This window comes from Passer montanus, unplaced genomic scaffold (assembly GCF_014805655.1).
Source record: "Passer montanus isolate IOZ18808 unplaced genomic scaffold, ASM1480565v1 scaffold40, whole genome shotgun sequence".
NCBI classification, from domain to species: domain Eukaryota; kingdom Metazoa; phylum Chordata; class Aves; order Passeriformes; family Passeridae; genus Passer; species Passer montanus.
The window spans coordinates 681,309-692,419 of NW_024368819.1; the positions used below are offsets into that span (position 1 = coordinate 681,309).

Sequence of the window (11,111 nt, forward strand, 5' to 3'; positions counted from 1 at the left end):
TACATCTGCAAGGGAGTTCCAGTGATGGAGGGGGACCAGTCTGGGGGGTTCTGGGAATTCCTGAGCAAATGCAGGGCTTTTAATGTGGGATTTAATTATTAATCCCCCATTAATATGGGATTTTGGGGCAGACTGCGAGCAGCTCTGCAGGCAGGGACTGCAATGTCTGTGTTGAACAAACTACAGGGCCAGCCTTCCCACATCCTGGGGAGCCCTGCCAGAGTGCCACTGGCCCCATGGAATTGTTCCCAAGGGAAAAGGCTTGCTAGCCTGCAGTGTCCATCATGCCCCATGTTTCCAGCAGTGTCAGCAAATTCTGGGGTCAGTGCTGCCCTCAGGGCTCCCTGTCGGGAAGAGATGTGCTGCACACGTGGTCTGGAGGTCCTGGGACATTCTCTGATCTCTGGGCAGCATCTTTCCCTTCAGGAAGTGCAGGGGGAGTGCCATTTTCCAGACAGGCCCCTTGGGCTGCCCAGCTTCCAGGGCATGGATGGCAGTCTTTGGGGCTGCGTTGAGGTGACAGGAAAGCTGGGCATGATGAACCTCTTTTGTGTCATTTTCTTTTCTTCCCACCTTGCAGGGAAGGTGCACATTGCTGCAGTTCAGCAGCCACCCCTCGCAGTGTCACTGTCCTGTGCTGGCCCTGCCACCCTGTGCCAAGCAGGGACCCCCCTTCCCCCTGCTCAGCTGCCTGGGGTTGGACTTGGGGTCACACCAGGAGGGTGTCAAAGTTCCAGCCCCATTTTCTGTGAGAGGTGGGGGTGTCTGTTCCATATGCCCAGCCCTCCCCAGGCAAAAGCTGGGCCCAGGTGACACTGGGGCCACAGAACCTCCCTCGGTGTCCCTCCAGCTGCTGACACTGCCATGGCAGCAGCACCTGGCTGCTTTTCCCAGTGCTGGATTCCAGCAAGGCTGGGCCGATGCTGTGGGGGAGGCACTCGGCAAACAGGGTGGGACAGAAGGACATGGAGGGGGACTGGTGCAGACTGGTGTGAGCTGGTGTGTGGTGGGCAGGGGGAAAGCAAAGGGCAAAGCAAAGCAGAAGGAAGGAGACTGGGGCCATGCCAGGCCGTGGGCTGTAAATGGGATGGCCACAAGGCACAGGGACAGGGATGTGAGGGGACAGGCTGCCCTGGGTGCTGGGCACACCTGGCTGCAGGTGGAACAGAGACAGTTTATCCCAAGGCCCAGGGCAGGGCTGCAGATCCCTGCCTTTGTAAACACATCCAAGCAGAAAGGCATCTTTGTGTTCCCTTGTCACATTCAGGGGCGTTAATAGAACCTGGGCACCAACACCCCCACACACACCCCATGGTGATGGGATGATGAAACCAGTTTCAATGGGTGGATGTTGAGCTTCAGAACCATGTGCCATTGTCCATTGCCAATGTCTCCCATTGTCCAATGGCTTTGAGTTCCCTCCCTGCTCTGAAAAGGGATTTCTCTTTCCACCTCTGTTGCAACCAGTTCCCTGTTGTCACAGTAACACAAGCAAAACAAGTCAGGCTGGTTTTCAGGAGGAGAAAATCTCCACAAATGTTTTCCTTAGTTTGTAATTAAAAAGCTTCAAACCAAACCCCTGGTCACAGGTGAAAAGTTTCCCCGGATATGAAGCAGCAGAGGAGCCTCCAAGTCAACTTTTATTTCCCTCTTGTCCTCTAGTTCTCATTGTTATCCAGGAACTTCAGACTTAAAATGGAGGCATTTTTTGCCCCACAAGCTGGAAGAGATAATTTAGCACCACTGTTTTTTAGGCACCTCTAGCATGTTGAAAACATCCTTTCCTGGGTCTAAACCCCATTTCAATTAATTCATTGTGAAGATTTAACCCCAGCTGGCAACTGAGCTCCACACAGCCACTCACTCAGCCCCCGTGGTGGCCCTGCCCTGTGAGGGTGCAGAGCTCCTGGGGCTGTGCCTGGGTGCAGCAAAGGGAAAAAGAGCAGCAAGGACTCACCCATTGACAAAATCACAGCAAACCCATCTTTATTAGTGACACCGTGGCAGTGTGTGAGAGAGTAGCCATTCACCAAATGCAGGAGTTGATTGCTTCTGCTTACTGAGGATTTGATTCTGATCACCCAGGGAATTCTCCTACAGCCCACTGGGCCCCTTCCAGGCTGTGCTTTGTAGGGGTGGGATCAAGGGCAGTGATAATTCCTGGCCTTACGGTCATGCCTCAGAATTCAGCAGCACCCTTCAGGAGCTGCAGTGACCCACATTGCTCCCGAGCTGAGGTAAATATTCCCATTGCTCATTGCAAGTCAGAGAAGGCATTTTCAGAAACTGCATGAAAATGTTAATTTGTACAGTGGTTTTAGGGGGGGAAACACACTTAAACGGTCACACAGCAATTAAAATGACACAGTTTCACACTTGTGCCTCTTGGTGCTTGTTCACTTTTCCCGTGATACCAGTAACAACCCTGGACACATAAAGGTAAAGTCCAGGGATATTTTAGCCCTTTGAACCCAACTACATTATGGTTTTTTAAAGCTGGATGGCTTTTTTTTTTTTTTTTTTTTGGCCCCAGCATCAAACTGTACCCAGCCTGTAAGCTACTGAAGGGAAACAGATTGTGCCAGGATATTCCTTTCTCTGGCAGGCTCCTTGTCTTCATCACCAAGATCCCACATAAAAAGCTGCTTGTTTCTAGGCTATACATTAAAACCCAAACCCCAAACCCAGCCCGGAGATGGCAGCCATTGTTCCTGGGGCTGTTCAGGCTCTCAGGACGATTTCCACCGCAGGAGCGAGAACACCTTGTGGATCACGTAAAGCAGGGTGGCCACGAATGCAAATACCTGGGATGGAAAAACACACCAGCCCGTCAGTGTTCTGTGGCACGGTGCCACTCCAGCACCGAGCCCACGCCTCGTGACATGCCACATGTCTGGGGACACCCGTGCACGCTGAGATGGCAACCAGTTTCTGTCCCCGCTCCCCAAACTGCTGGTGCAAATACAGATTTGCACTTGAGGCCACCCCAGAGCCACCTGCTGCCATTCCTTGCCCTCCTGCCAGGCACTCACCACGGCAGCAATGTTCTCCCTGTACTGCTGTGCCAGGGGCAGGAAGAAGCTGAGGGAATAGGTCATGTAGGCTTCCAGCACCGCGGCGCTGAGGTAGAACAGCGCTGCCGTGCAGTGGCAGATGACATCCTGAGGAACAAGGATCACACAGTCACCTCGGGGGGAGTCACACTGCCCCTACAACCATCCCCGGGCTGCAGTCTGGAGAGCAGCAGCAGCACCCTGCTGGTGACAAACCCACCCCCAGGGTTTGCCACAGGCACGTACCAAGGTGACCCAGCAGCTGCCGCCGCCGCCGTGAGCCCCGCAGAGGTAGAGGCACAGGAGGGAGATGGACATGACGAAGCAGAACACGGAGACAAACATCACCCAGCCCTGCAGCATGGCGTCTGGGACCCTCGAGGATGCCACCAGGATCCACACAAGGCCCCCAAAGATCTGCAAGTCAAAGTGGGGGACAGGGTGAGTGTGGGGTAAGGTGACTTGTCCAGAGCAGAGCCAAAAGCCACTCACACCTCTGGCACTGCAATGGCAGCAGCCCATGAGTTCTTCCCAGCCTCCACTTGAAAATGGGCATTCAGCTGGGAGTCTCTGCCACTGATCCTGACCCAAAAAAATTCCTCACTGGTGCCACTGCCACTCACACCCTCCCTACACCAGTGTGCTTAAGAGGCTGGCTCAGACCCTTCTGAGGGCTGGCTTTAGTGAATAGGGAGGCTGATTTAGGAGATTTGTGTTTGCTTCACACCCAGCGTGTCAGATCTCTGCCAGGAGCAGTGTCAAACCCAGCTCACCTGCACAAGCAGCACAGACACCTGCCCTCCCAAAGGTCACATGCAAATGTCACTCTGAAAGGAGAGAACAGGCTGAGGAGAGGTTTGACTCCCTCAAACCTGGGGAGAGGAAAAGAGTCTGAGGCTGCCAGCTCCTGCTTGGGAAAGGAAGCTTGTAGTGCTGCTCTTTGGGTCATCCTTCATTGCCTACACCAGAGCTGTGCCTGGTCCCAGGTGCTGGTGTGGGAGCAGGTGGGGCCTTCTCAGCCAGCCTTGGGAGCTTGCCATGGGTTTCCTGGTGGTACAGAGGGACAGCCATGGCTAGGCTCCATCCCTTCACCAGCAGACTCCTGCACAAGAGGATGGGAGCATTATGCTCAGTGTTGTGGAGTGCCTGGAGTGCAAGTGATGCCTTTGCACTGCAACGCCCTCAGGAGCTGTTCTGTGCCACAGATCAGCCCAGCTGTTCCTTGGACCTGTGCAAAGTTCAGTCTGTGCAGCATCCTGTGATAAGGAGCTCCACAGCTGAGCCCACACTCTGTGGACCTGTGCTGTTCTGGGGGCCTATCCCTCACCACCAGCCACTCTGGGATTCAGGCAAACGTCCAGAGGCAGGAGAGCCTTGCTGACTCTGAGGTCATTCTGATCCTTGTATGGCCAGTGTATCCCAGTCAGCATCCAAGTGCCAGCTCGTACTCATTTCCATTTCCATTTCCTTCCAATCATTTTGCAAGTGGAAAGAAAGTCTCTGATTTATGGTAACTCAGAAAATGTTACATCATTTTTGTCACCCCACAGTTGTAGGAAAGTTTGTTGGTGCCATTATGCAAATTGACATGTTACATCAATTATGTGGTTGAGATGTGGCAAAGACCTGAGTGAAAATGGGTCTTCCAGAGTGCTGCTCTTCTGGGCCCTCTTGTAACAACCAAAGGCTGAGCCTTGAGCACTAATCCAGTCCTTTCAATCACTCATGTGCTGACACAATGAGTGTGTTGCAGCTAAAAATCCTGGGGGAAAGCGTTATGGCTGCTCCATTAAAATCCAGCACAAATTATGGTGAGATACAAAGCTGGGGAAAAAAGCACCACAGCTCACTTCCTATCATTCACCATCTCTCCTTCCTGCAGGCTTTGCTGACCCACTCAGAAAATTCTGTTTGACGTGGTTTGATTATTGACTTTGGTTTTATGGTGAAGATTCATAAAAAGGAAGGAAGGATTGAGAGGCTTTCAATAACTCACAGCAGGATGTGGACAGCAGTCTAAGAAAAAAATTTCATCCTTTAAACAGCTTTTACAAAGAAAACTTATCTGCTTTCAGCTTGTTTCAGGTTTTCCATAGGTCTGGGTATTCATATGTGCAGAAAATTCTTCAAATTAAATGGATTACAATAATTAAACTGAGCCCCACAGATTAAAAATGGTAGTTTTTGATCAGCCCATGCAAATGTGGCCATCATCTGAGCTGCAGGCAGGATCTTATGAAAATTTCACAACCCCCTCAGCATTTAAAATGCCAATTTTGTTTTATTTTGTTATGTTGCTATCTTGGCCCATGGTAGGCAATCTGAGATTCCACTAAGGAATGAGAAACTCTCTATCCCTCTGATTCAAGCAGCCACCTCCTTTGTACACAGCAGAGGTCACACAGCAGCACAGCCCAGAATCTGCCTGGAGATGGAGAAATCCAGTCATACAGCATTCCTCCTTCCTGGGCGGTTCCTGGGCCTTCAGGATGCACATTTCCAGATCTTACCCAAACCAAAGGACAGGGTGCTCACTTCAGCAAGCTGCCCTGCCAAATGCCCTGGAGACAGGGATCACAAACAAACAGCTCAAGGGGAATGAGCCCTCTGAGGCCAGCGGGACTGACACAGCTCAGTGGCAGGGGTGGCTGGCAAGTGTCAGCCCAGCCAAAACCCCCACAGGCACCTAACATCCTCCTTCCCGTGGCTGCAGGAAACCTGGCATTGCTCTGGGGCAGGGACCAGGCCTGCAGAGCACGGAGGAGCGGCTGAAGCAAAGCCTTTCCCACATCCTCTTTGCTACATTGCTGTCACCGGGAGAACCAAGGAAACGCCGTCAATCCCAGGAGCGCGGACCAAGCTGGGTGACAGGAAAGGATCTGGTGCCAGATGGCAAAGCTGAAGTTTTTAGCAGGGAATAATCTGAACGCCATCCTCACAATACTCAGCCAGAGCTTTCAAAGCTGGACCAAAGCGCTGGAAATCTGGAAAAAAACCTCCCAAGCTCTTGTGAGAGGAGCACGTTCCAGGAGTGGGGCAGAGGACGGGGGGAAAAGTTCAGGCTGAGACTTTGTATCCCACAACCCATGCTCAGCTTTCAACCACGTGCGCCAAATCCATTAAAGATTGCGATCTCCTCCTGCTCAATGAAGTTACGATGTGGAACGAAGTTATGAGGTGTTTGCTCACCCTTTGCCCACCTTTCGCCGGTGGGGCAGCGCAGCCCCGGCAGGGGCACGCAATTCCCTGGGCTCGGGAATGCCGCGGTGGGGCAGCGCAGCCCCGGCAGGGACACGCAATTCCCGCGGCTGCCCTAAGCCCCTGCTCCAAGCCAGCAGCTCCCCCTCTGCCTGTGCTGAGGGTTAATTACCGCCAGGTAATTAACCATCCCCGTTTGGCAGCCTGGTTAAACCCACCGGCAACCCCTGCTGTTTCTTCAGGCAGGAAATCAAAGCCTTTTTCAAAGGCTCCAGAAAATCCCACTGCAGACTGAAGGAGAACTTCAGCGCCCGTGGTTTTCTGCGAGGATAAGATGCCGTCCAGCCCCGTGTGGCTCAGGGACCTGAGCCACATTCCTGAGCCGGTCTGGGGACAAGTGTCACCCCTCGGACACCTGCAGCACAACCTGTGCTGAGCCCCCAGCCGCAGCCACGGCCCTCCCCCAGGGACAAGCCAGCACTCACGATTTCGGGGATGAAGAGCACATCTGGGAAGGTCGTCAGGACGGCCAGGCCGCTGGGCAAAGTGCTGCTGGAAGTTGAGGAGGACATTGCAAGCCTCTGGCACGGTGCTCGTCGGCGCTCTGTGAATGCAGCCTCCTTACCTCTCCCTCTGTCTCTCTCCCTCCTTTCCTGCCCTTCCTGCTCTCGTTTCTTCCTCTTTTCTCCCCTTCCTGCTCTGGTTCCTTTCCGCCCTGCTTCCTGCTGACAGGTGAAGACAGCAGTGAGTGGCACAGGTGTGGCCGAGCCCTGTGACCTGCAGTCACATGGGAGATGCAGGGGCAGCCCCGGGGCGCTGGGAGCAGAGTTCGGCTGTCCCCGCACGGCCGAGCCTGCCAGGCAGGGCCCAGTGGCACTGGGGTGACAGCTGCGGGCAGCAGGCGACACCTGTGCCCATGCACCTGCACGGCCTCGAGTCCCCTTGGAGCTGCACAGTGAGCCAGCCTGGCCCCGCAGCCCTGAGGGGTCAGGCAGGGGACACCAGGGTGGCTGGTGGCCAGGATGTGACACGGGGCAGACAGCGGGGCCCAGAAATGTCCCACAGACATCCAGGGATGAGGGCAACCAAACTGCACCTCCATCATCTCTGCAGGAGATTGGAAGTGCCACGGTGACACAAATGACCTAAAATGATGAGGCTTCCCAGGCAGTTTCACTTTTTAAATTTTATCTTTTTGTCTGTAGTCCATGGGGGAAGTAATTCCCCTTCTTCTTCATACGGAATATTTACTCCTTTTTAACACACTTGGGCACACAGCAAAAACCACAGAACTCCAGAAGCTGAGGCCAAAAAGCGCAAAGAAAGGACTTTCCTTGAGAAAGGAGGACAGGGTAAAACCTGTCCCTTGGAGAAAGCAGTGGGGCAGATGAGTGGAGGAGGCTGCAACATTGGAAAAACTGGGGAAATGTTTTTAATAAGCAGATTAAGTGAGGGGCAGGTTACATGGCAGAGCAAGCACAGAACCACAGAGCTGGTGGGGCAGTGAAGGGGTGGGATGGATGCCTCTTACCCAGACCTTGAACTCTATTATTTCCAGTCTATTGAAGCAAAAACATCTAAGTAGATAATGCCAATTTTCTTTTTCTTCTGGAGGCCTTTTCTCACTTAAATGCAGAGTCTGTGCGGACTTTCATGACTTATTCAAAGGTGGGAGAGTGTTTTTGCTGCATCCACCTGACCTCCCCCTTCTCCAGTGAGATTCCATTTGCCCTAAAGTGACACAGCCACATGTAATGGATGAAAACTTGGATATGAGGCAAACCTAGAAACCAGTCAGCAAAGAGGGAGAGCTGGAAGCAGCGGGAATGTAGGGATTGGAGCTGGAGACACAGACACAGCTCCAGAGGGGTCTCACTGTCTCTGTAAGGGATGGGGATGAAGCTCTCCTGTTCCTGGGACCACAGGACTGGTGTGAGGAACAAGTAACTGCATTATGAATGGCAGCGGCACTAGAGTTGTTCCATTTGGAAGGGCTGGGACAGCTTTAAAGAATCCCTTCTTTGTCTTATTTACAAGGTTTTGGTGATGGATTAAAAAGCAGGGAGTTTAGTAGAACCCTGGGTTCAGTGGTGAAGAATGCTGACACAGCTTGACCAAACTCTCTTAAATGAGGCTCCTCCTGACTGAGGCAGGCATCAACAGGGACATGGAAGAGCCTGGTAGGGAAATGAGAGATGGAAGTTTTGAGCAGAAACCAAAGAGCTGCTAACATCTGACTAACACGTTCTGCTGAAGACAACACAGAACCTACACTTTGCAGGACAACTTCTTCATATTACAGAAGATCAGTCCCAGTTTCCCCAGCACATCTCCTTGAGATGCAGGAAGATCCTCCCCTTGGGTGGGAACACCCCTCAGGGGTGCTCTGGAGGCTGAGTGAGAGACTTGCCCATGGTCACTGACATGGGTGAGTGACATCAACCTCTATTTGAAAATTATTAAGCTGGCTATGTTATTGGTGCAATAAACAGAACACTGTATTAGCAGCTCTACTGTGTAGTAAATAACTCTGATCAGATTGTAGTTTTGCCTTTTTGCATTTTTCTCTTTTTATATTTTCATCCAATCATTGTCTATTTAAATAAAGCAGACATTTATTCATCCTTGTCAGCTACTGGCCACCTGAAAGAAAAGGATGACATTACAGGATTCCCTAAGGAGGTATAAACCAGGGTTTTCTGTTCTGGAAAAGCTTCTCTGAAAGAGATCCCTGGACACACAGAGTTTTGGAGCTGGTATCCAAACACTGGAGGTGAGCTCCAGAAAGAGGATGAGGATGCCTTTACCTGCTAAGGAAAGCACCTCACCCCATTGCTGGTGGTGCAGGAGATGCTGCCTCTGGGAGGCACAATCCAGCAGCAGCCCCTTGGAGAGAACTTCTGTGTTAGAGCAGTCCCTGGTGGCTGTATTCAACACTGGAGGCAGCACTCAAATTTTGGGCAGGGCTCCTGGGAGGGGATTGCTCCCACACAGGATGTGCCATGAAAAAAGCAGCTGCTGGCCTTTACCTCCCCTGGGGAGCCTCTTATCTGCACCAGGAACACCAGGGAGAGCTGCCTGCCTGCCAAAACAAATGTATTTCTTTTTGTCCTGGCACATTTTGCCAGGAGGGTCTAGACACTTTTGGCTCCAGATCGGCCCTTTGGGTTTCTGAGGCAGCATCACAGGACATTTATTGTCTAGGAAGTACACAGGGATAGAGGGTGCAGTTCTGAATGGTGACAGTGGGAAGGGAAAAGCCAACATCTTTTTTGTCCTGGCACTTTAGTGGGAGCAAGTAGGGGAGGGCTTCAGGTCTGGATCCTGAAGAAGGGAATCACCTCAGTGCAGTTTCTAAGTTACAAAAGAAAGGTGTAGTCCAGCACTGCCTCTTTCTTCCAGGACCTTCTCTGAGGGAGCAGCTGCTGGAATTTTTTCAGTTTTGGACACAGATTCTGTGAGAGAATCTGATGGCACACAGAGTGGAAAGCAAGAGCAAAGACCTGCGTGTGGTGCAGTTTACAGGCTGCAAGACGAGGGGAAGGCAGGGCTGGCTTTTTTCCCCAGAACAGTATGGAAGCAGCTGCTGGCTGTTTCAATCTTCAAAGCTGGGCTCTGGGAGATTGACATGATGGATGCAGCTGAGAAGGAAACTGCAAAACTCCAGGATGTGGGGTGTAATTCCAGAGGTGTGAGATAAATGTGGAGTCAGCAAGTGTTTCCTCAGCTGGCAGCTGTTGTGACCAAGACTTTTGCTGCATGTTTAGTTAAGGTACAAGATCTGTGTGGCTGAAAATACATGAAGGCCCAGTTATTTGGAGACATTCTGGAGGTAGCATCCAACTGTGTATCACAACACACCAGCTCTGTCATGACCAGCTCCTACACCGTCCAGCTACATACATACATATATTAAAAAAAAAATATATATATATCCACACACACAAGTACAGACATAGTGTGGGAGTGTCATTCAGCAACCAATCCTACAGATGTAGAGCCCAGTCTCTGGGTGGGCCAGAAGGAAATGTTCCAAAATCAAGAGAGCAATTCTGTCTCCCTTACTACAGCTCCCATATCTCTGGAATAAAATTCTGTAGCAGTCTCTTGGCTGGAGCAAAGCCATCTCTGCCCTGGACCACACTGGTTTCCAATGAGGACTCCAGAGCAGGAGGGGGCATTTTCCCCTGCCAGATCCCGAATTCCTGCTCTCTAGTTCCTTCTATCCCCTCTGCAATGCCAGTGGTGAGTGACAGCTGCTCAGCCTGCCCAAGCTGTGAGCTCAGCTCCAAGAACTGGCACAGCAGGAGAGCTGGTGAAGCTCCTCAGGTTTGGAGGAAGCTGCTGACACAACTTACTCAGAAAAAAAAGGAGTCAGCAAGAAAACACCAACACTAACACTGCTCAAAACTGTCCTGTAAAATCATCACAGTGGGTGGATTTATTTCCACCCCCACTCCCCTCAAACAGAACTGGGAAGTGCTATTCCCTGAGCACTGAAGGCTGGGAAACAAGATTTTAAGGGTGCCTGAGCATCTCACTGGGATTAGTCTGAGAGGGCACAGCTTTCAAACCCCCTCTGCACAGAACAGGTGTCTCAGCATCTCTGAGGATGTGCTGCCCAGCTTTCACAAGCAGTGACACAAACTCTGCTAGCAGCTGAGTAAGAATTGGCAAAGCCCTCAAGACCTGTCAAGGACCCCACAGGGTACACAAATGAGGAGAAAAAATTAAGAAAATAAATTAAGGAATTTATCACATAATGAGGAATATATCAAGTAACAGCCACAGGTTTCCTGATGCCAAGATTCTGGTTCAGTGCCCCTCCCCTTCTGAAAAACACAGCTCACACACTTCCAG

General features: G+C 51.6%; 1 protein-coding gene across 3 annotated transcripts; it reads right to left on the bottom strand.

The window, feature by feature from the left end:
• Positions 1-1,969: 1,969 nt before the first annotated feature.
• Positions 1,970-7,387, bottom strand: MAL (mal, T cell differentiation protein). Of its 3 annotated transcripts, XM_039718823.1 has the most exons (4): positions 6,737-7,376; positions 3,300-3,470; positions 3,033-3,161; positions 1,970-2,804 (listed from the first exon to the last, which is right to left on the bottom strand). In XM_039718823.1, the coding sequence occupies exons 1-4, from the start codon at positions 6,821-6,823 to the stop codon at positions 2,730-2,732; spliced, it is 462 nt and encodes a 153-aa protein (XP_039574757.1). In that variant the 5' UTR covers positions 6,824-7,376; the 3' UTR covers positions 1,970-2,729. The 3 variants fall into 3 exon arrangements, with proteins under 3 accessions (XP_039574757.1, XP_039574758.1, XP_039574756.1); XM_039718824.1 differs by lacking the exon at positions 3,033-3,161 and having other exon boundaries at positions 6,737-7,387; XM_039718822.1 differs by lacking the exon at positions 6,737-7,376 and having other exon boundaries at positions 3,300-6,254.
• Positions 7,388-11,111: the final 3,724 nt, after the last annotated feature.